This window comes from Mirounga leonina, unplaced genomic scaffold, assembly GCF_011800145.1.
Source record: "Mirounga leonina isolate KUSES-001 unplaced genomic scaffold, KU_Mleo_1.0 Mir_125, whole genome shotgun sequence".
NCBI classification, from domain to species: domain Eukaryota; kingdom Metazoa; phylum Chordata; class Mammalia; order Carnivora; family Phocidae; genus Mirounga; species Mirounga leonina.
Window position 1 is genome coordinate 28,129,051 of NW_023270305.1, and position 25,074 is coordinate 28,154,124.

The 25,074-nt window shown below is 47.3% G+C and overlaps 1 protein-coding gene across 4 annotated transcripts in view; it reads left to right on the forward strand.

Annotated features, from left to right (window-relative positions):
* Positions 1 to 3,986: 3,986 nt before the first annotated feature.
* Positions 3,987 to 25,074, forward strand: part of LOC118007841 (two pore calcium channel protein 2-like) — a 38,873-nt gene continuing 17,785 nt past the window's right edge. The window contains exons 1-9 of one of the 4 annotated variants that reach the window (XM_035001031.1): positions 3,987 to 4,162; positions 12,372 to 12,463; positions 13,486 to 13,600; positions 15,976 to 16,104; positions 18,021 to 18,137; positions 18,233 to 18,351; positions 18,558 to 18,659; positions 20,055 to 20,181; positions 22,204 to 22,405. In XM_035001031.1, coding sequence (XP_034856922.1) covers positions 4,088 to 4,162; positions 12,372 to 12,463; positions 13,486 to 13,600; positions 15,976 to 16,104; positions 18,021 to 18,137; positions 18,233 to 18,351; positions 18,558 to 18,659; positions 20,055 to 20,181; positions 22,204 to 22,405 — 1,078 coding nt within the window. In that variant the 5' untranslated portion in view covers positions 3,987 to 4,087. Of the gene's footprint in view, positions 4,163 to 4,634; positions 4,937 to 8,977; positions 9,236 to 12,371; positions 12,464 to 13,485; positions 13,601 to 15,975; positions 16,105 to 18,020; positions 18,138 to 18,232; positions 18,352 to 18,557; positions 18,660 to 20,054; positions 20,182 to 22,203; positions 22,406 to 25,074 lie in introns of those variants that run through there. The other 3 variants (XM_035001034.1, XM_035001033.1, XM_035001032.1) reach the window with 3 other exon arrangements.

Consider the following 25,074-nt stretch of genomic DNA (forward strand, 5'->3'; position numbering starts at 1 on the left):
AATCTCATGGGATTCTAGGAGATAATTGGCAAATAGAATTAGGGAGAATCTTTGGGTTAAATACGGACTGACTTTTTCTCAACTGAAGCTACCTAACAGCTACTTCTATACAGAGCAGAGCAGAGTGATAATTCCCAGCCTTTGTTCCAGTAGGTCTGGGTTTGTGATCCTAGTACCACTACTTCCAAGCTGTATGACCTGGGGCAGGTTGATTCTCCTTTCTGAGCCTGTTTCCTTGGTCCCAAAGTGGGGTAATTAGTACCTGTCATGGGCTTAATTGGGCCCCCCAACCAAATTCTTTTGTTGAAGTCCTAGCCCCCAGTACCTCAGAATGTGACCCTATTTGGAGTTAGGGTCTTTACAAAGATAATGACGTTAAGGTGAGGTCATGAGTGTAGGCCCTAATCCAATAAGACTGCTGTCTTGACATGAAGTAGAAATTGGGATGCAGACATGCACAGAGGAAAGACCATGTGGGGACCCAGGGAGAAGTTGGCTGGCTGCAAACCAAGGAGAGAGACCTCAGATGAAACCAACCCTCCAACACCTTGATCTTGGACTTCTAGCTCCAGAACTGTGAGAAAGCAAATTTCTATTGTTTAAGCCCTCCAGTCTGTGGTATTTTGGTATGGCAGCCCCAGCAAACTTATACAGTACTCCAGAGGTACTGTTATAGGGTGCACTTTTTGGTAACCAGAGTCTAAAGGCTGTGCTTTCTAAGTCTGTTTCATTCTTTCCCTGCAGAGGTGCATTCTCCCCACCAGCAGCGATTCTGCCAGAAATAGACATTCTCAGGAACAAATACTAGAGTTTTAATTTTTTTCCATTACAGAAAATATTTTTTTCATTAAATAGGCAAAGTTGCTATTTTAACTCCATCTCTATATCCCTGTTGATTTTACCATATGCAAACACATGAAAGTAAAATAGAAATATAGTTAAAAATGAAACCTTGTAGGAAAGTATACGAGGAAAAACTCTCTCTCCCTTCAAGCTTCTACTCCCTGCTGTGTGCTCAAAGGTCAGGGCTGATGACAGTTTACTTATGTATCCTTCCAGGAACATATTTTATTCATTTATCAGAAAGTATAGGTAAATTTCTACAAAAGATACCAAACTCTATGGAGGGTACTACCATCCTCCCCCGTTTCATATCTTACAGATTTTTTCCTATCAGCCATACAGATCAACTTCATTCTGTCTCCTGGGCTATATAATATAGCTCACATAATTCTAATTTCAAAGGTCAGATGGTTCTGGGGAGGAAGGTTCCAAAAAGTAGTCTTTCCATGAGGCCATCAGAGACCTGGCTGCTTGCACCTCTCTGCTGTGCCATCTGCAGCATCATCTCCACCCGAGGCCAGCTGCAAGATGCTTGCCAGTGGCTTTTGGAAATACATGTTTTTTATATTTACATTCATAGGACAAGGGGAGGGGAGAGAGAGAAAGAAGCCTCTCCTTGTGGGCCATAGCTTCTTTTAGGTAGGCCGAGCTCCTACTGAGACTGGTAACTGTTGCCAGGAAAACACCCTGTATAGATTGGACTAAGCCAAGCAAGATCATCCTCTAGTGGGAGTTGGGATGGAGGCCTGACCGAGTCTGGGTTCCTGGGTGGGCCGGCATGGATAGTAGGTTGGGGGTCAGCAGTGTCTGCAGGGTAGGAGTGATCTCATTTGCAAAGAACTGCATTCAAGCATGTTCACGTGTGTGCAAGTAAAGAAAGATGTAGAGAAGGATGTTCATCCAAACTGGCTAATAGTGGTTATCTTTGATTAGTTGTTTCAACTCTTTACAATGGCTACATTTACATTTTACAAAACAAAACAAAAAAGCCATTTTAAAAGACCTGCCATTAAACAACCATTCCATAAGTCACCACTTGGGATAGAAATAGAATAATTGTCTTTTTTCAAGGGTGTGCAGAGTTTTATGGCGATCCTCACAATAAACATTTTTTTTTAAAGATTTTTATTTATTTGTGGGAGAGAGAGAGCACAAGCAGGGGGAGCGGCAGGCAGAGGAAGAAGCAGACTCTTGCTGAGCAGGGAGCCTGACACGGGTCTCCATCCCAGGACCCTGGGATCATGACCTGAGCCAAAGGCAGATGCTTCACCAACTGAACCACCCAGGCGTCCATCATAATAAACATTATGAGAATTATTTCAGACATCCTGTAGACATGGGTCATTGGGTACAAGCTGATATGAATTCTGCTCTGCCATTTCACCTGCTTCCCATATGCCTGCCTGTTCAGGAAGTGGGTATTCAAAGAGGAAAGTTTCCTGCCCTCTCCTCCGCCAGGTGCTTGTCCTCATGGAGTGGGACAGCATGTACAAATAGAAGAACTGAGGCACTATGTGGTTGTTTTCATGAAGAATATGGGAGCACAGAGAGGAAGTGATCCATTGGCTGGGAGAAGTGGAGGAAAAGCTTGCAGGGGATGTGATATTAGAATTGTGTGGGAATAATCAGAGGAGGTGGGCGGTGGCAAACGCAGTGCCTGGCTTGCCCATGAAGGGACTGGGGTCTCGTGGTGCTCTCACAGCAGGCCAGCCTCCTGGCTAGAACTCAACTGGCATTGAAAGGCAGGCTGGTGTCCTGTATTCATTTTCTATTGCTGTGTAACAAATTGCCACAAATTTAGGAGTTTAAAGCAACATCCTTTTATTATCTCTTAGTCTATAGGCTGAAGTCCAGCAAGGCATGGCTGGACTCTATGCCCTGAGTCTCACGTGGCTGAAGTAAAGGTGTGGGCAGGGCTGTGTTCCTTTCTGGAGGCTGGGCGGAGGGGGGGTGCAGAATTTGCTTCTAGGTTCATTCAGATTGTTGGCCGAATTCAGTTTCTTGCAGTTCCCCTCTGTCTTCAAGGCAGCAGCATTCTGGCCAGGCACATGGAGCCCTTCCTGGGCTTCCAATCTCTCACCTCCCCTTCTGCTTTTCTCCAATGCTTTTAAGGGCTCATGTGATTCCACTGGGCCAACCTAGATAATCCAGGATAATCTCTGTATTTTAAGATCAACTGATGAGTGACCTGAATTACATGTTCAAAATCTCTTTTGAATGAGTAAAGTAACAGATTATAGTCCCAGGGAGTAGGACCTGCAATCTTTTGGTGGGGTGGGGTGTTGGGGGAGTGAGTAGGAGTGGGGCCGGATTCTGCTTGCTACAGTTTCTGAGTTAGACCTTGGTAGCCATCAATACCTAATACAGAATCCTGATGAACCACCTAAGAGGATACCGTGCTTCCTGCTGGGTGACCAGGGCCAGTCCCAGCCCTGCCAGGCCTCCTCCTTCTCTGGGAAGGGTCAGTGAAGTTGATTGGTACTGAGCCCAGGGCCACCTGCCCTGCTGGCCAAGGCTCATCCAAGAATTGGCCTCAAGTATTTTATATGTATTGTTATAATAAATTCATGACCAACATTTTTAAAAATCAGGAACAGTCTCATGAAAATCTGCATTTTTGCTTTCTCTGGAAAATTCATCAGTTCTGGCAATGCTGAGTTCCTGGCCAAGCTGGAACTGGGGGCACCCTGGGGGAAGGGAGGAGGGTCTGCGCCCCCTCCCCAAAAGTATCTGCCCTAGGAGGCCCCACTGAGTCCATACCCAGTCTTCCCCCAGGGTCTCCACTAGGAGAGGAGAGAATCAACATTTACTGGGCCCTCGCCAGTGGCAGCCACTGAATATGTATTAACTCATTTAATTCTCAGAACAACTATTTTACTGGTGCTTCCACGGCACACGGTGCGGGCCTTATGCCAGGGTGGCCTCTAACCCACGCCGCCACCAGCCGGAGCTCGTCCCCCGCGGCCCCTCGGCGGCCCGCCCCCACCCCCGCCGGCTCCGCGTCCCCGCCCCCGGCTCCAGAGCGCGGCCGGGAGGCCGGGCGGGGAAGGGGCCAGAGCCTGGACGCCCGCCGCGCCCGCCGCCGCCGGTCCTCCGCCCTCGGGGCCGCCGCGGGCCGTCCCGCCGTGGTCACGTGAAGGGCCGAGCGGAGCGCGCCCAGCCCGGGCCTCCCGGGGCCCGAGGACAGAGTCCGCCGCGGCGGCCCCGACGCTCCCGCATCCCGGCCCGCTGAGCCGCCGCCGAGATGCCCGGGGCCGGCCGAGCCGCGGGCGTGCGCCGCCTCCGCCCGCAGCCCTCCGAGGAGCCGCCCGCGCAGGAGGTAAGGACGCCCCGAGGGCTGGCGGCGCGCGTCGACGGCAGAGTCTCCGGCCCCGAGGTTTCCCTCCCGGCGTGGCCACCCCCGGAGCTCCGACCCCGCGCAAAGCCAGCGCCTGCTGCTGGGAATAAGGGCCCCGTGTAGGGAGGCGGGCGAGGAGCCCCCTTCCCGCCCCGGGGCTGACTCCGTCCTCTGGGCCGCGGGAGCCCTGGCGCCGGGGCTGCTCCGCAGGGAAGCGCACAGGCGGCTGGAGCTCCCGCGATCCGCGCCCCGGGCCGCAGCCCTGCACGCTGGAGTCGGTAGGGGGGCTGTCAAGTCCGCGCCCGCGCTGCCTGAGCCCGCCCGCCTCCCCCGGGCGGGGGCCGCGCTGGAAGCCGCGCCCGGGCTCCGTGTTGGGGGTCCGGTGCCAATTTAGCGCGCCCCTGCGCGTCCCGGGGTCTAGGGTGGCCCGTGCTCGCCGCACTGTGCTCCATGGCGGCAGGAAAATATGCGAGGGTCCCACTGCAGGGAAACGCCCGGGAAGAAGGCTGCAGGATGTGGATCTGGGACTGCTGATGCAGCCCGGGCTCTTCTCATCCCCGGGGACGAAGCAGATGGGCTCGGCTCTGCACTTCTTTGGAAGACGGGGCGCTTCCAAGCAGTCATTCCTGGACTGTTTCCTGTCTCTGGATAAGAACTCAGAGTGCGGAGGGAAGCAGAACTCCAGGCGTTGGAGCCCCTGCTCTGACTCAGAAAATCCTAACTGTGAATTACAAGATGAGGGGGGCCCATTACCTGGTGAGCCTAAGGTTTCCCCCTCTGTAAGGTGGGGATGAAAAGTCACGCCCACCTCAGAGAGTCTGAAGACCTTGTGAGTCAGGCCCAGGGCACAGTGCCTGGCACGCGGTAATGACAGCCAGGCTTCAGGCGTCTCTGGGAACGTTCATGGGGTGGGGCAAGTGTGTGGGAGGTGAAGGGTCTTTCAGTCCCCTCTTCCTCTCCTCGTTGAGCTGGTCTCTTCTGCTCTGCACTGTTCTGCCATTGCCCCTATCCCTTCTCTGTGGGCTCCTGTAGCCTGCTTAAGGGAGTCCACCAGGCAGGCTCTTTTGTGTAGGGTTTAAAATCCCTGCCTGGTGCATTGGCCTCCCTCTTTGGCCTGCTGGTCCCTCAAAGAGGCCTGGCCACTTCCAACAGGTGAATTCTACCATGTCTCCCTAAGGTAGAGGAAAGCAAGTCAAGGAGAAAGAGGAGGGGAAGGACTCTTGGTCCCTAGCTCTGACCCAACCCAGGTGGTGCTCCCCTCATTCTGCACAATGAGGGACCTGTGATCACCAGAGTTTTCTATGGCAAGAGCATCTTTTCAGATTGAGATTGTCCAAGTCCTCCCTCTGTGTGCTTAATATTTCTTCGTCTAAATAAGAGAAGAATGTAAAAAAAACTAATCATTCGAGACCTCAAGAAATGCAGGGAGGGCTGAAAACAGCCCAGAGTCCTGGTTGAGTCCCAGGTGAGGCTTTTGGCTTAATGCACGCCTGCAGGAATCACATACTTATGTCTCAGTAGCTTTCAAAGACCTCTCCCAGGGGAGCAGGCATAAAAGGTGGGAAGCCTGGTACCAACTGGTAATTCTAGCAGAACCCCTTGTTTTCTGAGATAACAGCGATGATTGAGTCATTAAGCCAAGCAAGGCTCTGACCTAAGATGCTTGGTGGCTACGATGATGTGGTTAGTTTGGGGTCACTTAATAAAAAACTGCCTAGTCATCGGAAATGCATTTCTGCCCTCTCCTTTCAAGTTGTTTTTTAGATCCTTTTTCTGCCGGCTGTTTCTTTTGGCAGATGCTGAGGCAGCAATCCACTCCTTTGGTACTCTTACCAACACTTTCAGCTTTGAAATTGAAATAATCCAGTGCTAGTGATTCTCAGCCTTACTGTTGGTTAGAATTACCTGGGGAGTTTTTTAGAAATGTATCTGGGTTCAAGTCCTACCGCAGAGATTCTGATTTAATTGGTCTGAGTGTGGCCTGGGTAACAGTCACTTTAAAGCTACCAAGTACTGAAAGCACAGCCAAGGCTGAGAGCCCATGTCCTGTATGCTGTTACTTTGTGATCTGTGTGATCACCTCTTGATATTTTATGTGCTTCTCTTTGAATGTTCTTATTCTTAAAACTTTTGATTCAAGTCTTAGATTACCCTGGCTTCAGGCTCTTGGGGTCTCCTGGTGTTCCCTTATAGTGATTTGCAGACAAGTTTTTTGCAGGAGGAACATGGGAGGAACCAGGAAGGCCGGGGAGAGGATGAGTTACATCAGGTGGTCACAAGCTGAAATGCCCACAGGGGCCAGGGAAGAACATAAAGCCAGTGGCCTAGGTGGGAATGACTCAGCTGGAGAGTGGGGCTGGTGGTGACATGGAGGGTATGTCGTTTGCCCGAAAAAGATCATGGTTATCCACTTCCAGTTGGTTGAGGCTCCAGGGGCTATCATAGATTGCAAAAATGGCCACAGACTCTTCCCATCCTGGATACAACCCCATTTGCAATGAGCCTCTGCAACTCCTTACATCAGGAGATGGAGTCAATTTCTCCAGCCCTTGAGACCATTGACCCTGAGACTTGCTTTAGCCAATGGGACAGCAGCAGATGCGACACAAGCAGAGATATGAAAAATACTCGAGCATTGGTGCTTGCTCTCCTGATGCTCCTGGGAACCCTTTGACCACTGGCGTGTGGAAGAGCCCTGGCTAGCCTGCTGCATGATGCACATGTCCAAGACATGTGAGTGCGGCTGTCCTGGGCCATCTCCTCCAGATGACCATACAGATCCCTTAAATTGGCCTAGACCAGAAGGACTTGCCTGGCCGACCCACAGAATTTGAAAAAATAATGAGTGTTTCTTCAGGTGACCTGAGTATCAGGGTGGGTAGCAAAAGCATATTGAAATAGAGCCCAGAATTGCCAGATGTTATGACCTTTCAAAGAGAAACCAGAAGTTCAAATTTTTGTGTAAGCTCCAGTTTTTTAAAAAATTTGAATTAGTAACCAGCATCCATGAAGCACTCTCTGGGCCAAACAAAACACATCTTTAGGCTGCCCTTGGCCTGCAGGTTGTTGGTCTTTCTGCACAGAGGGACTAACAGCTAACTGCTACCCCTTCTCTCACGGTCTCGCCATGGCTGCCATGCCCTGGCTTACCCTTAGCAGCTGGCTGTTTCTTTATGTGAAATGCCCACACTCTACTTTATAACCCCAGCTTCTCTTGGCAGTCTTTCCATTTGGAAACGGAAGCTGCTGGTATTGCCAGTCTTCATGAAGGAAGTGAGATTTGAGATGGGCCCCCCATGAAGGAAAGTTCTAGAAAGGGTACTCCTGGTTTTAGGTGTGGAAGTGGGGCTGGTGATGGGACAGTGGACAATGCACCCACTAGTTTCAGCCAGAGAAGAGGGCTACTGTAAGGAAATGAGAGAGACGAAGTTGGAGAGAGGGGAGATTGTGGAGCCCCTAAATGCCAAGTTTTACATTTGATTCTGCGGGCACTCTAGGCAAAGAGAAGTCACTAGAAGCTTTTGCATAGGGGTTGCATGGGGAAAGCAGTGATCACCTCTATTCTGGGTGTCAGTGTGCCCATAACCAATGGGGGCAAGGAAGGGAGGCAGAGAGAGACAGGAAGTATAGTGCTTGTAATGAAAGAGGGAAAAACAGATGGGAGAAAATTTTCCTTAAGGTTTACAGTAACTTCTTTTTACCTTAGGTTGTGGTTAGTTAGGTTAATTTTCTTATATATCTAAATGAGACTTATCAGCTTTTTTTAAAGCACTTCTATCAACAATTTCGTCAAGGTTCTTGTCTGACTTAAAGGTGTCTGGAGCTTTCAGTTGTTTTTTCCTACACTGGGGACATAGGGAAAGAACTTCCTTGCTTTCTCGTGAGAGCTTCTGGAAATGATCATTCCCTACCCCCCTGCGCTTTCTCTGCCCTCTCTCCCTAAGGGATTCTAAGTTATCCACCTTTCCTCAGAATGAAGGCTTACAGTGTTGAGAGGGCTGGAGGAGAAAACACAAAAATCTTAAATACATTTTCAATCTTGGGGAGAGGGAGAAAATGTCATAGCTAGAAGAAAAGGACAAAAAGAAAATCCAGAGAAGTCAGTTATTGCCCTAGTGCCATGAGAATACAAAGCATACAAGAAGCAGTAGTAAAATGGCCATATTTAGACCAGTGATTTTCCATCTTGCCTGCATGTTGGAATCCCCTGGGAACTTTACAAATTCGTCCTGGGTCTCACTTCCTTGAGACTCTGATGCTCTTGGTCTGGGCAACGGGATCTTTACGAGCAAAGCTTGGAAGGTGGTGGTAGGTGCTGTGGGAGTTCAGAACTGCTGTCCTGGCAGGCTCTGGTGCCTCCCCGAGGCTGGGTCTGCTGTTGTGAGGTGCAAAGCCATCCATAAGCTGCGTCTGGTGGGAACATTGCTATTTGGTCTTCGCTTGTTTTCATGGTAGATATGGGCAGTGGATCGAATGTAAACTTGCAAGTATGCAGTTTTGAAATAGCATGTCTAACACAAGCCACATTCTTGGGTTGGATGAAAATGATTTGTTTTATGGAAAGATCCAGATGGCCTTAGTACTAGTGAGAATGTCATTACACTAAGTTTGCCTGGGGAGAGTACTTCTTCCCAAGCAAAGATGGACAGGAGCCTTAGAAGTTGCTCACAAACAGGATGGAGAGAAGGAAGACAAGTAGGAGCAGAAGACGGAGTGGGTGAGATTTCAAAAAGAGGCAGATGTCCGAAATGGACTAGGTAAGAATGGGAAAGCTTGGAAACAACATAAAGGTAAATTTGCTGTTGTGAAAGTGTCAGGGTATTTAAACGTAACAGATGAATTCATATGGCAAGGCTGGGGGGGTTGGAAGAGGTGCCCTGGTGCTTATATCATTCAGTGTGGGGAGCCTGCGTAACGTGCATGGAGGTAACCCCCCAGGGCCTGGCTGGCTGAGGAATTGCGGCTGAGCATTCTTTTCCTCTTCTCTACCTGGAGGGCATGTGGGTGTCAAACTGCTCGTTTGTGGACAAACCATTTCACTGGGACTGGAAGGAGGTTAGTAGCATCATCTCTTTAAATTGGGAATGCTAGTGGCTTTAAGAGATTTTGCCTTAAATATATTTTTTAAAGGCCTTCATATGATAATTCGTTGCTGTTCCAGTATAATCTTTTTGGGGCTTAATGGAACTTTCTTAAGATTAGTGTGCATGCACTTAAAAAAAAAAAAAAACCTCCTATTGATGCTAGCCATTTTCTACCTAAAACAGATTTCTAAGCATATCCTGGGGAACTCTAGTGTTCCTCAGTGTTGGAGATGTTCAATGGAAAAATCATTGGTATTAATAGATTGCCTACTAAAATATTTTTTAAATATGTCAAAGAAAAATGTGTGGTAAGTGTTTAGCACATTTATATGGTGCTGCTTAGTTTTTAAAAGATTTTTTAAAAAAAGATTTTATTTATTTATTTGACAGAGAGAGACACAGCCAGAGAGGGAACACAAGCAGGGGGAGTGGGAGAGGGAGAAGCAGGCTTCCTGCGGAGCAAGGAGCCTGATGCGGGGCTTGATCCCAGGACCCGGGGATCATGACCTGAGCTGAAGGCAGATGCTTAATGACTGAGCCACCCAGGTGCCCAGTTTTTAAAAGATTTTACTTATTTGTTTATTTATTATTTAGAGCATGAGCAGGGGGAGGCGCAGAGGGAGAGAGAGAGAACCTTAGGCAGACTCTGCACTGAGCGCGGAGCCCAACGTGGGGCTCCACCCCATGACCCTGAGATCATGACCTGAGCTGAAATCAAGAGTCAGATGCTAAACTGACTGAGCCACCCAGGCGCTCCTGGTGCTTCTTAGTTTTTAATAACCTGCCTTTAAGAATTGCTGTACAGCCTGGAGAAGGCACATGACTCAAGAGGGGACGGCTTCTTAGAGCAGTTCATTCATCTTTGAGATTGTTGTTCCATATCTATTTTTAATCAAAACATTTATCTTTCTTTCTGAGCAATTTTTAACAGCTTTATTGAACTATAATTGATATAAACTAAACTATACTTATTTAAAGTGTGCAGTTTGATGAGTCCTGGTACATGAATACACTCGTGATATTAATACCACAGTCAAGGTAATGAACATATCTGTCACCCCTACTAGTTTCCTCATGCCTGCTTGACGTCCACCCCTCTTTCCATCCCCTCCTCCCTGTGCCCAGGCAACTGATCTCATTTGTGCCACTGTAGATTAGCTTGCATATTCTATATACTCGTGTAGTAGGTACTCTTTTGGGCGGATAGGAGTTAGCTTCTTTCGCTCAGCAAAATTACTTTGAGATTCATCCATTTTGTTGTGTTTATCAGTAATTCATTCCTTTTTATTGCGGGGTAGTCTTTCATGGTATAGATATGCTATAGACACCTTTTGTTTATCCGTTCACCTATTTGTGGACATTTTGGTTGTTTCTGGTTTTCAACTATTGAGGTGCTATGAATATTTGTATACAAGTACAACTTTGGAATGGTGTTCTTATGTAAGCCGCGTTCTTGGGTTGGATGTAAAGCCTTTGTGTAGACATATGTTTTCTTTCTCTTTGGTAAATACTTAGGAACAGAATTGCCAAGAAACTACCAAACTGTTTTCTGAAGTAAACGCACCTTTTTCCATTCCTACCAACAATGTGTGAGAGTTCCAATTGCTTTACATCCTTGTCAACACTTGGTGTGGTCAGTCTTTAGTTTTAGCCATTATAGTCGCTATGAAGTGGTATCTCACTCTGGTTTAAATATGTATTTCCCTAATGACTAATGATGTTGAGCATCTTCTTATGTGTTTATTTGCCGTGCATACGTATATCTTCTTTAGTGAAATGTCTATTAAAAGACTTATCTTAGTAACTAATGTTTGTGTTTTTTAATGGAATATAACTTACTTTTTTAAAGTGTTGCAAAATGAAATAAATTGAGGAAACACAGTTCTGCTGTGTCTCCAGATACATACTTTTGTATATTTGTATAAAGTTTGGAATCTTTTGACCTCTCTGAATACCAGATGCGTTTGCAAAATTGACTTGCTTGACCAATGATAAATTTCCAACCCAATTCCAACATGAAGATGTCCTATGTTTTGAGGAGGTAACTCTGGTGATTGAATGGATAATCATGTTGTTTTCCTCCTCAAGTACATAGGAAGGTCTAAATAGCTAGTCTGTTTGTATGTGTGCTTATTTATACAGAATCAGAAGTGTGAGTTGTCACAAATGGGGCTTGGCTCTATGGTCGTGAGGAGATGTAAAGTCAAATCTCAAGCTGCCCCTTTGGCTGATGGATATTATTAATCATTTTAAGTTATATGAATGTTGATGAGAAGCAGGAAAACATGATGCTCATGTACTATTTAGAGGCATATCAAAGGCGTAACTTTGGGGGAAACAATTTGGTAGTATCTATCAAAATAAAAAACACAAATACCTTTCATTCCCAAGTTCAACTCTATCCTACAAAAACATTCATATGGCACAAAGCTATGCATGTGTGTCTGTGTGTAATATATATTTTTAAAAACTCAATTTAACTGTGTTCAAAATAGAAAAAAAAAAAGGGAGACACTACCTAAAGGAACAGGCATTTATTAAAAAGAATGGGGTAGGTGTATATATATTGTCCAGAATATATTGAGTGAGAAAAGTAACTTTGTATCGTATGAAAACAATTTTATTATTTTAAAATTCTGTGTATGTATAGAGTGGGGTCATACCTTAAAAAGGAGTTAGCTTCAAAAGCCATCCAGAAAGGCAGTAATTTATGTGTCAAAATTACCCTTGAAAAACACTCTAATCACCCATCAAGTACCCTAAATATAATTTTGTGTTTATATATTTGTGTGTATATAGCCTATATATGTTAGTATAAATATGCCATTTAAGGACATGTATATATACTATTCAGTGCTTTCTTGTTTTCATTTCCTCCTCTGAGAGCCTATATTTGAATTCAAGGAAGTCAAGCATGCCTGTGTCTCAGCCCCACTGCAGGATTCCTGGTGCCCAGCTATGGATCTGGATATGTACATATAGTACTATAATGTTAATTACCTCTGGCAAGAGTGGGATGGGGGTGGGTTTCTTTTTGTACTTACATATGAAAAAGAGAAATGTCCTTTCCTCTTCTGAATGATGTTCTCTCCTTCCTTTCTCCCAAGGAGGACCAGGACCTCCTCCTGGCAGCTGCCTATGTTTCTGATGCCCAGTACAACAGAAATGTTCCCTTTGAAACATCTCCTCGGGCCATCAGGTAATGAAAGTGTTAAACTGTCACATAGAGCAAACTGTCCTCTAGTACTTAATAGGCTTGAAGTTAAACCCAAACCGAAGACATTATCTCCGCAAACATTTTTGGGAAGTCTCTAGGGTATACACATAGCTTTGGAGTAAATCCTAAAATCCAATGCTTTTTTTTTTTTTTTTTTTTAAGTTATAAGAGCATGGTGCCTCACACATAGGAAAGCATTCAATAAATACATTAAGGACGGGTAAATGAGTAAATGAGAACACCCAGAACAGGAGAGAGGGCATCCAAAGTAAAATATATATCATCTTTTCCTCTTAGACATGATTTGTCTTCTTAGAGTCTAAATGAAAAGCCTTGTTCTTTTTCTTTCTGTTGCCTTGTGATGTAGTCCATACATTTGTTCTTTTCGTAAGAATCCTGCCTTTTCTCTCTCACCCCGTAAACGTTGAACTAAGACCAAGAATTTGGCCCAAAATAAGGAAAAAACATTTCTTACCATCAGGGCTCAGTGCCAGTGCCTCCAAAAGCAATGAATGCCTCATTCCTGGAAGCTTCAAGCAGGTTGGGGGGACTGTCCCCGTCCATAGGAAGAGAACTGTGTGACTGCGAGATCTCTCTGAGTCTATCATGTCGACATGGGACGATGCACATTTTAAATTGTTTAGGCTACCCTGCCACATAATAATAGGTCACTTTAATTGAGGGTTTACTCTGTACTGGTCACTGTTTAAAGTCCTCTAAAAGTATTCTCTTATTATTGTCACAATCACCAGGAGGAAGGTATAATCATAGCCGGAGACTGTTAAGAGACTGTGCTTTGAGATATGATAATATGTTGATTTTTTTCTGTTAGTGTTTTGTAATGCATGCTCAATTCAGTACTGTCCCTTGCTCCCTAGAATTGAAAGGAAATGTGGCCAGAGCCATACTTTCTATTTTATCTACCATGTCTTCTAGTGGGAAGTTCGAGTGCTGTTTAACTCCTGCTCCTTGTTTATAAACACCTTTATTCTTTTCGTCTTCAGACTTTACTATTTTTATAACCACTGGACAATGCAAGTAGTCATCTACTTCTTTATTTGTGTCAACCTTTCCCTCGCCCTGTTTGAAGAACCTGCGCTGTTTCCACTGCCTTTCTTGGTAAGGATTAAAAAGAAAATGGCTACCTAGACTTTGTCATTGATGAGCTGGGCCCCATTCCTCTTCCTTTTCCCCACCCAATTTCAATAAATATGAACATGGTTTTATTTTTATTGCTGGGGACTGGGAGAATTCTGCCTATTCCCTGAGCTGAAGCTTCACTCATAGGCATTTTCAATGGAGTAGAAGGTTTATTGTCTTCTGTGTACACAGGGATAAACTGGATAGACAAATGATATTTTCAAAGCATATCTATAAAATGGCAAGTAGACAATGTCATAATATGGTGGAATATGCAACTTTTACTTGCCACTTTTCCAGCTTTTTTCTTTCCTAAGTCACTAGAGTATTTATTGGTGCTTAGTAGCTGATCACATTTGATTTTGAGTAATACATCAAATTAACCAGCTATTCCAGATCAGTCTAAGCAATAAATTGATGATCTATTCATGTTAATTCCCAACTTGATGCTGCTCCTGCAGAGAGTAGGAGTACTCCTCTGAGAGTAGGTATAACAGAGACTGGATGACTTGCAAGGCCCAGAGTATTTACTGTCTGGTCCTTTAACAGATAAAAGTTCGTTGACCCCTAGCTTTAAAGAACAGGCTTTTATGACCTCCCATGATTCTGTGGGTAATGGGGCCCAGCTGGGCAGATTTTCTGTTCCTGTGTCATGAGCTAGGGTAGTAGGTATCTGGAAGCTCTGTCAATCTCTGGAGGCTGGCAGGTGCTGCTGGCCATCAGCTGGGAGCTTGCCTGGCTGGAGCTGTGGACCAGAGGGCCCTTCTCTTTTACACGGCTGCTGCATGGGGTTTAGGCTCCTCCCAGTGGGGGAGGGGGAGATCCAGGAAGGAGCATCCTCGTGTATGGGCACCATCAAGCTTCCGCTTGATGACACTTGCTGATGTCCTGTTGGCCAAAGCCCATCAGGTGCTGGAGCCCTGGAGTCAACAGGGGAGGACACCGCACAAGGGCTAAAAACTGGAATCGTGGTTCATCGGGGGCCATCAAAGTGATGGTATAACACACTTCCATATGATGGAGATGCCACAATTAATGGAGTCTCTGGATAGAAAACTTGTAGCCCAGGGACTATCAAAACAAACACAAAGTTGGACGAAGCAGAGCTGTGCATTCACAGACCCAGACAGTCAGTCCCTCCCTAGCAAGACGCCATGAGCCTTCCCTGGGGTTGTCTCCTCAACCCCTTGCCTCTCTTCCCGAGTCCTCCCCCTTCCGGGTGTTAGTGGTCACGTACAGCTTCGGGTTGGCTGCCTGGGTTCCGAGTGCTCCTTCAGCCAGCATCGGTACCTCCAATCTCTAGAATCCAATGTGTCATGCTGGGCCTTTGGCCCAGAGGCAGCATTACCGAGCACATCTTACTTTGAACAGGGGTGTCCTGGAATCGCCCCAGGCCGTTTGGTATGCCTGGTCTTGACAGTGAGTCTCTAGAACCCTTCCAGGGTGAACAGGCTGAGGGCTAGAAGGTTTGCAAGGGGCTGCAGCCCGTGTCCGTGCCCAGGACCCATGAAGGCTGGGGGGGGGGGGGAGGCAGACTGTATCACCTGCTGCTTTCAGGGCCCAGAGCCAGCCCCTGCCTTCCCATCCTTTAGGGAATCCATTCCTCCAGCCCTTACCCCAGACCTTTCTGTCTTCCTAGCCTACACCAGGTTGCCCTGTCCCCAACTCTTCCTGCTCTGCCATCCTCCTCTCCCCATGATGGAGATAGGTGCCCTTGTTAGGGAGGACTTACTGCCTCAGGGCAGTCACAGGAAAGCTTGGGCTACGTCACAGGCTGCTGAGCTAGCTGCCTGTAGGGAGTTCGGAACTGGGGTCCTGTCACCTATGGAGGACACGGTCAGGATGTGGCATTGGGGCTCAGTGGCTCCATTCTTTCCTCTGACCAGCCACGATAGGCAGAGGGCTGGAGTGGCAGGGATGGCTAAGGAATGACCCGCATTCAAAACAGATCTCTGGGGAGTTACCCTACTATCAGGGAAACTGAACGTCTAGATGCCTATTTTAAATATGAACGTGAGAATTGGAGAGCACAGAAGACGCCTATGTCTATCATCCTTGCCCTCCCCTTTCTGGGGAAATGCTTCTGGGTCCCCTGCCTGCTGATTCAGCCCCTCCCAGGAAGCCCTGCCTGTTAGGTCATGGGATTCATGGCTCCAGGACAGGTTTCCTTTTAAGAGGAAGAAACCATCCCCACCAGCAAAGAATTTGACTGCAACCAGCAGTGAAATGAAGGGACATCACTAATTCTCAGAGGGTGCCATCAAGGGAGCTTGGGGGGTGCAGCGGTTACAAGAGGGCTAAAGAGTCTCCAAATGGCCAGGGGGCTGTGTTTAGTCTTTGTTTTCTGCGTGCAGGCTACCTCGATAGCAGAAGTACTCTGTCTGACTGCATTCTTCGGGAGACTTGTACATTTTGCGAAAGTCACTCCTCAGATGGTTTTCTGGAAGGATATGAAAAACATCTGCATCATGGTAACCATAGTGGTGAGTGCTCATTACAGTGCCCTGAAGACTTTGTGGTCAAAGGCAGGAACTATGAAGCGAAAAGACAGCATAGATTTGACTTGGTTAAAGCAACAGTGACAGACTTCGGCACAGCAAACCCCATCAGCAATGCGAATCCCGATTGAACGGCAAATAAGGCAAAATATGAGAGTGTGAATGCTGTATTTTAACATAGCGAAAGCACTTCCAAATTAAAAGGAAAAAAAGACAGAAACTCCACTAGTGCTGAAAATAGGTGAAGGCATCTCATAGAAGAAAAAATAAATAATGGTCGATATGAAAAAATGTGTAATTTCACTAATTAAGAAATATATATTAAAACAACTATAAAATACCATGTGTTTGCCTTTGAAACAGTGTTAGCAAGATTGAGAGAAAAAAGAACCTCTTATACCCTACTGAAGGGACAAATAAGCTTTCTGGAAGGCTGTGTGGCCATTCCTTTCAAAAAGCCTTGCACCTTGGAGTTCCATTCCTGGGAATTTATCTTTAGGGAAGAAGGATGTGTTCAAAGATTTAGCCACAAGATTGGTCATGGCTGAACTGTTTGTAATACTGAAAAATTGCAAACAACTCGATTTCCTGACAGTAGATATGTATTATATAAAATGTGGCGCACCTACTCAGCCCTTTGAAATAGTGTTAAAGCAACGTATGTGTCTATTACTAAGGGGAGGTGCTTATTATTCATTAAGTCAAAAGAACAAGATACAATAGAGCTGGATCTCAACTTTGTTGAAAAGAAAAAGGAAAGAATGTGTATAACATTCACAGAGAAATCTGGGAGGGTATATGCTAAGCAGTTATGCCCAGAGGGGCAGGGTATGTATTCTGAAACACGGCTGTAATGTCCAGAGAGGCCCCTTCAGTGATTAGGTAAAGGTACTTTATAGTTAGCGTAACGGTGCGGCAGCCAGCAGGCCTGAACCAGGGTTCTTCCCGATTAGTCCAAGGCTCAGTCTGCATGCCTCTAGGCCAGAGCTGCCATGATCACTGGTAGGTAGGGGTCCCCATGCTGTAGCCCATACCGGTTTCCCTTCTTTTGTCTGTGGCCAGCTGCTTGGTAGCAGTTTCTATGGGTGTCAAGGCAAACAGAATGGGATGAAACCCACCCTCTTTGCCCCTCCACTCCCCTAGCTGTTTGTTTGTGGGTGGTGCCTTAGGTCCCAACACCCAGTTCCTAATCCTCTTAGTCAAGATTCTCTCTTCTCCCTTGCAGCAGGCCTCCCCAAAGCCCCTCAGGATGCCTCTCGCCCTGTTTCCATTCTCCCCACTTGGACTATTGCAGTAGTCTCTGATGTGACCACGCATTGTTGTCTCTTTGTTGCATGACATTCTGTTCCCACAACGTGGTCCAGGCCCTGGTCACCCCTTTTGGGAACTGCCACGGTCACCTCAACCTCAGATCCCCACCCAATACGTGCATTTTAGATGCTGCCGCTGGGTGAATCCTCCAGAAGCACATCTCCCATCACTTCCCTCCCTTACTCAAAAATGTCTATGAGCTCCACAGACTATCCAGTGCCCCCAGTCCTGCAAACATGTTTCATGGGGCCCTCTTCACCCTAGCTGGCTCGAGCTGCCTCCTGCCCTGCACACCTACCGCCCCCTCCTCCTCAACCTGACGTGGCTCATTTGCCTGGAATGCCCATGGTCTCTTCTCGCCTTGTTCGAAACATTTGTTTTGACCTCCCTTCATGCATCTGCTGAGCCCTTAGGATATGGAGACTATCTCTCTGTACTTTTCTTATTTTTAGAAATATTTATTAAAATTCTTAAGGCACACTAAATCCGGGAAGGGTCCCTGGGACCACAGGCTTGGGTTCCACGCTGTCACTTCCTTGTGTGTCCTCTAGCAGGGTGACACTGACAGTTTTGTCCCATGTCTCTCACAGCTGACCTTGATTGATTTGATTATCTATGGTTCCCTGGAAGCTGTTAATATCCACAGCGTTCGATGGTCAAGGGCCTTAAGGCCAGTCTTCCTAATTAACTTCCCTGAAAGTCGTCAGGTAAGGATATACCTTCGGATAACGCAAGGGCTTGGTTTTTGTTTGCAGAAAATGAGCCGATTTCTTGGAAATGAAATGAAATTTTGTCTTCACAGATCCGAAGAACTTTCAGAAGCATCCGGAACACTCTGCCCGATATCCTCTACGTCTTCCTCTTGTTCATGTTCAGTGTGCTGATATTCTCCCTTATGGCCTTGAAGCTTTTTGGGGATCGGTGAGCACCCTGTTCTGGCAGTTTCTGCCTGTGAATTCTCCCCTGTTTGGGTTCAGCCCGTTGCTGGCAGAATCTGTCACCGGATGCCATCTTCCTCATTCAGACACTCCAGGAGTGCTTTTGAAAGGGGGGAAAAAGTGTATCAGAAATCACAGCTTTATTTATGGGTATGAGTTTCTCACTTTGTGTTTTTGGTTCCTCTTTAGGGGTCTTCAAACAGTGGAAGGCTTGCCCTACTTCACAAATATCCTGGAGATAGCGTTTGAACTCTACGTGCTGGTCACTACCGCGAACAGCCCTGATGTCATGTACGTTCATCTCTGCTCACGTTCACGGACACCTGTTACCATGACAGAATTCACTTTGTTAAAGGCGCTACCTCCTGACACCAGCAGGGCTGAGAGAGGAGAAGTAGTGATTTTCTGCTTATTCATATTCATCGTCAACATTTTTGAAGAATGTAAAATGTTTACATTAATGATAGCCTACCCTCTCTCACTATTTAAAACTAAATTTAGGTGTTTTTTTTGTTTTTTGTTTTTTTTAAACTGAAAGCAACAGGAGACATCTCTTGAGATACAACTCTTAAATATTGGAGCCTACTTTGTATTCCAGGACTTTTTTGAGTCTTGAATCTAAACACTAAGCCATCTCTATAAAGGAATCATGGCTTGTTCTCCTCAACTTTGATGTGCTTTTCTGGTTAAATGAAACAGGAAAGAAATGTAAAGATGAGTAGTCGTTGCCTTCCCCCTCAAAATGCCAATTCTCCACACGTGGACTTTACTTAGGAAGAAAACATGATTTTTTTTTTTTTTTCTAATGTCCTTCGTATTATGAATTAACCTTGTTTGTGGAAGTGAAATAATCAAACAGTGCTACACTGAGTAGACATCTCTTGGGGTCCAGGGTGTGGATGGGGTTCTAACTGCAAATGTCAATCCCAACTCAGGCCATACAGTGCGTCCGGGCGGGGGCAGGCTTTCTGTCATCTAGGTCTGTGTGTGATCATCACATTGACTTGTTCTGGGTTGTTGCTCACTCTTGGGCCTGGCTTGGACACAATGCGGGCGAGGTGCAGTTCTGGCCCTCCTTGTGTTCTCTTGCATCTTTCCCTCAGACCCTGGGCCGCTGACCATGCTCCCAACCTCCCGTCCTGTATGAAATCCAATTTCCATTAAATGTGGAGTGAGCACACATCCTGATGTATGCCTCTCGCCCTGGTGCCATTGTTCACGGTGCCCCTTTCCTTCTCATTGTCCTAGAGTGGCTAGAAATCATCTGCCCCCCCGCCTAGCAAGGCAGTCTGGTGTCCCTGAAGAGCCTTGAGTATAAGCCCAAGCCACTCTTGGATTCCTTCTGTGGTTCTGGGCAAGTCGGTCTCCTTTTTAGGCTTCGATTGTCTCATTGTGAAGGGAGGGGCTGGGATTAGGGGATCCCCAAGGTCCTAGTTGCCGCCTGTATAGAGCACTAAGAAATCCAGAAGGCAAGTTGGGAGCCAGCTGTTTAGCGTTAGGGGTGACGGCGGCTCTGCGGCCCCACGACCTGGCACCGCACCATGTGAGGGACAGTTAGAGTGAGAGGAGGTTTTGCTGTGCCTCGTGCACGTGGATTGTCCATGTGGGATGGCACCCGAGACCAGCCTTTTATGCACTGGGGACCTAGGCTATGAGAAACCATGCCACATAATTCTTTCCTTCCAGGATGCCTGCCTATAACGTCAATTGGTGGTATTCTCTGTACTTCATAACCTACATCATCATCAATACCTACATCTTCATGTCCGTCTTTCTGGCCGTGGTCTACAACAACTATAGGAAACACTTAAAGGTACCGTGCATGAGCGGAAGGCGGGTGGGAGCAGGGGGCTGGGCATCTGCGCTGGATCCACTGGCAGGGAGGCTGGCAAACGCATTTGCTCAGTATTTGTTTTTTGTTTTTTTTTTAAGATTTTATTTATTTATTTGAGAGAGAGAGAATGAGAGACAGAGAGCATGAGAGGGAGGAGGGTCAGAGGGAGAAGCAGACTCCCTGCCAAACAGGGCGCCCGATGCGGGACTCGATGCGGGACTCGATCCCGGGACTCCAGGATCATGACCTGAGCCGAAGGCAGTCGCTTAACCAACTGAGCCACCCAGGCGTCCCTGCATTTGCTCAGTATTTGAAGGTGTCCTTTTTCTTGTTGCTTTGGCCGATCTGAAGACTCATGTGGTATCTTGCTCTGTTCCGCTAGGTGGGGCAGTTCTTTACTGGTCTTTGCGATGGTCTAACAGTGTCTGGACATCGTGGGCAGCGGCAGGCCCTTGCTTAGCTCCGTGCTCTTAAGGCATGAAATTGTTCATGGTTCCTTGAAACGTTTTGTGTAAGAATGGGATTTGGGGATATTCTCCAAGCTCCCAACTCCTTTTCCCCTCTCCCGCAGAAGCAGAAACTCCTTAAAGCCAACAGTTTCTGCCCCGGTACCTGCCTGTTTGATTTATGTCTGGAGAATTCCTGGAGGTGTTGGGTGGGCAGAGGCTTCTGAGTACTTGAGGTGGAGGCTGTTTTATTTCCAGCCCAGAATCCACCGGGATACTTCAGCCATGTCACCTGCTTCCCCTGCCCCCCACTGCACACATCTCTGCTTGGTTGTTTTCTCATCTTGTGAAACTAGGTGCACAGAGAGGCTTTTCATCAAAGAATGATTTTTCCTTAAGGGAAGACATTGCCTTTTGGTTCTCGATCCTTTTGGTTCTGTTCTGAATTTTTCATTGCATAGGATGGTGCCACCAGGGAACAAGAAGAAAGTCAGGGAGAACTTCAATGTTTGCGGCTAAGGAGAAGCAGGTGGTGGGGCTGAGTCTGAGATTTGGCCCAAATGGCCTTTGCAGGTGCCTGGCCTGTCCTGGTCCTGAGGGGTCTATGCGCTATGGGGACTTGAGCTGCCCCTGCCCCAGAGGCCAGGCCTCCAGAGACCCTCCTACTCCACCTTCCTCCCTCTGGGTGGAAAGAGGCTGCCCCAGAGAGTCTGGTATGCCTCTCCTCTTTGTCGCTGCTGGACAGAACTATTGCTCTACCTCTCCTAACCCCAAGGAAGTGTTTCTTTGGGTAATCCTCTGCAACAGGGATCAGTCAGCAAGCCTCTGAAATGTGTTTTAGGTGCCCAGCACCAGTCCAAGTGCTGAGAAGTCAAAGACGATTAAGACACAGCCCACACCCCTTAAACATTTACAGTCTAGCTATATAATCAATTAAGTGATGATGTTATTGGGTAACGGGCTTACAGGGAGCAGGAAGAGTGGGCATCAGGTGACTGTAACCCGGGGAGGCCTGTCCAGCCTACTGTCCTCTGGATGATTCCCTGTGCTTGGGCCAGATGGTAGCTCCAGGCAGGCCCAGCTGTCCTTCCTGCCCTGGACCTCTTCCTTCCGGACCACTTCTAGCCTAGTTTCACTTCCCCGACTTTTCTCCTCCTCCCCTTCTCTTTCTTGCTTGACTTAATGGTAGCTCTGTCTTCTCCCTTTCTGGGGTCTCCTTGTGTCTCAGCAGTACACCCGATTTCCTTCCTTTCTGGAATCTCCCTTCCTCCTGGGCAGAGTGGAGTTGGGACCAGTCTGCCTCCTGCTGTTCTGTTTCTCACCACACAGATTATCCTTCACGGGCTCCCTCCTGTAAACTTGGTAAGATGAGTTTCGTTTGTGTAGACGGGTTGGCTACGTGTACCTGCGGCCGGGGAGGGATTACATACCTTGCTTGATAATAGACCCTTCGGTGTCTTCTCTTTGGCTCGTCAATTACCTTGACACGTTTAGGGGAAGGAAACAAGGCTTTCTTGAATCTTTCTCTTAAAAACCACAATTCTGTTTTTTAAAGAACGAGATTCGCAAACTGGCGTACCTGAAACGTCACAAAATGATAGAGGCTTTCAACATTCTGAAGGTCAAGGTGGGCACAGAGTTTGTGGTGACGGAGGCCCGGTGGAAGCGGCTGGCCAGGATCGTGATGCCACACATCAGCAGTCCCCACCTGGAGCTCCTTTTGAGGGTCTCCGACGAGGGACAGAAGGGCCACGTGGGTAAGAAGCCTTGGCCTCTGCCATTCCTCTTCGCTGTGCATTCAAAAGTGGATGGCTCCCAACAGCGATTCGTACAACAGCAGTATTGGTTTTTTTTTTAAATTTTCTTAAATTTGCAAATAAAAATGTATGTGCACCCTTCCTGCTGGCAACAGCCCAGTGCAGTTCGGGTCCTCACGCTGTGTTCTGACAGGGCTGTCCCCGTGTGAGTTGTCAACGTGTAAGGAGCCATCCAAAAGCCCTTACCTTGTCACAGTCATTCCACTGCTGACCCTGCTTTAGGGACGTCATCTAAAATTGGAAGAGAGCTGTGGAAATGAACGTTTACGTCACATTCAGTATTTGAAAGCAAAAAGTTGAAAGTAACATAAAATTCAGGTCCTGGTGGTTGGTAGCTATTACGAATAGCACTTCGTATCCGGGACACACGTACCAGGCGTGAGCCACTGTCGTGAGTGCTTTCCGCGCGCGGTGTGTATGTGATCGCTGAGGTGGGGCTGTTTGTCATCCTCATTTGTCAATATGGAAACCGAGACTGGAAGAGGTTAAGTAGTTTGCCCAGGCCACGCAGCTGCAAAGTGGTCGAGGCCGTCTGACTCCAAGGCTTGTGCTTTTTCTCACTGTGCTAAACCACCCCAGATTCTGATAGTCACGTGATGGGAAATTGTGGTGACCTTAAGAATGACTGTAAAGATGATATGTCAATATGGAAAGATGTGAGGTGGCCAAAATATATCCCAAACTGTAGAACACCCTCAGTTCATCTGTTTCCAGAAGAGTCTAGATGGGAACATACCAAAATGGAGGGGTAGCTTCGACTGGATATAAATTTACTTGAGACAAGGACTCTTAAACTAGTCCCACAGAGCTGTAGGCCTTATGAGGACTCCATGCAGGTGGGAGAAGCAGATAACAGTGAGTCTCTGGAACTTACATGAAGAAAGAGAACAAAGAGAAATGTACAGTAAGACACTGCTAAATGGGTGGTGCTCGTGTCTTCCAGCGAGAGTTTGGGATCCAGGATGGAAGAAGGCCTTTCTCCTCTTGAATTAGCAGGATCTGACATGCACCTTCTGGTGAGCCCCGAGCAAGTCTCCTCAGCCACCCTGCTCAATGTTGTGGCTCTGAGGGTCTGCTCAGGAGCTGGGCTTCTCAGAGCCTGAACGATTGCCTTGGTGCCCCCCATTAGGGACTGGCGGGGGTTGCCAGTGCCATTCAGCATGTCGGGGTTAGGGTTTTGCAGATGGTGGAGAAGGGCAGCTGGTGCCCGGGGCAACCCCTGAGCACAGTGCTTCCTAAGCTGTGTTTAGTGAAGCTGCTTTAATGTCTGACCTGTCATGGACTGACACTTTGGTAAAGTACAGCAAAAATCAATGCTTGGAAAAATGAAATGAAAACGTGTTAATATCCAGTGCCATTTTTTTCATTGTTGGAGTCAGTGGACATGATCCTGGCCATTGTTCTACAAGTTTCTATATTCAGCACTTATCCCATGGAGGGTGGGGAACACAAGGACAGGCCCAGCAGTGGCCCAGGGACCACTGTTTGAGGACCACTGCTCTAGTACTTAGAGGAGAAGGTCGGGACTTGGGTCCCCTTGGATATCCCACCCCAAGGACCGGGGTAGTGTGGCTGGTCACCCTAGCCCAGGTGTTCCCAGCCTTCAGCCCCTCTGTTTTTGAGAATTCTCCTTTGATGATTTAGTACCTCTGCTGCTTCTAGATGATTGGGACTCTGAAGATGTTGATGAATCCTTAGGGTGTTATGAGCTTTCTTTGCAATTCCTTCTGTGAAGTGAATTCGTGGGTTGGTAATAAAAGGTGAGATACTCCAGACCTAGGGATGGGGGCTTTTAGGAGTCTTTGTCTTTGTCTCTCAGGCATGGGGAGACCCATATACTTGGGTGTCTCCTGCTCATCCAGAACAGATACACATGGTCCCCAGGACATACTCATATGAACGTCTCTTTGTTGATGAGGCCAGTCTAACTATTGATGGTCATTTCCCAAGTGGGAGGATGAATTGCTTTTCTTTGTCTTGTCAGCTTCTTGCATGTTCTAGGCTGTAAGTAGGATAGCTCTTAAACGATGTTGTTCAGCTGTGCAGGATAAATATGGAGCATACCAGACACATCCAAGTTCTCCTGGCACCCCTACTCATTTGGATGTATCACTCCATGAATTACATGAGCAAGAGGAAGGAGGGGTTCTTTGAGCCCACCACATACCTTTCTGGAGAGTGCCAACGCAGATCCGGTACCAAACACCACCAACCACCACCACCTGCCCATCTGCAGAGGTTCTTTTCCGAATGTGGGTTGTGATCTTGCACAGGGCGAGGTCTGTAAGAGTTACGTAAGGAGGCCAGTCAGCGACAAAAGGGAGCAGAGGAACCTGAGAATGAGGCATGGCCCAAACCCACTGTGCTATAGAATGTTTTCACGCTGGCCAAGAATAGCCATGGCAAGAGGAACATGCAGACCGGTTGACGCTAGAACTCCTCCAGAAGTGAGAAGCCTCATGTCTTTATAGTGGCCCACAGTCATCCAAGAGATAATGAAAGTCAGTGCAAGTGTTGCGGTCTTGTGAGTAAGAAGAGCATCTCCTTGGGCAAGCACTGCAAATCCAGCTCCCTGGGCCAAAGACAGAGATGGCAATGACCAGGCTTCT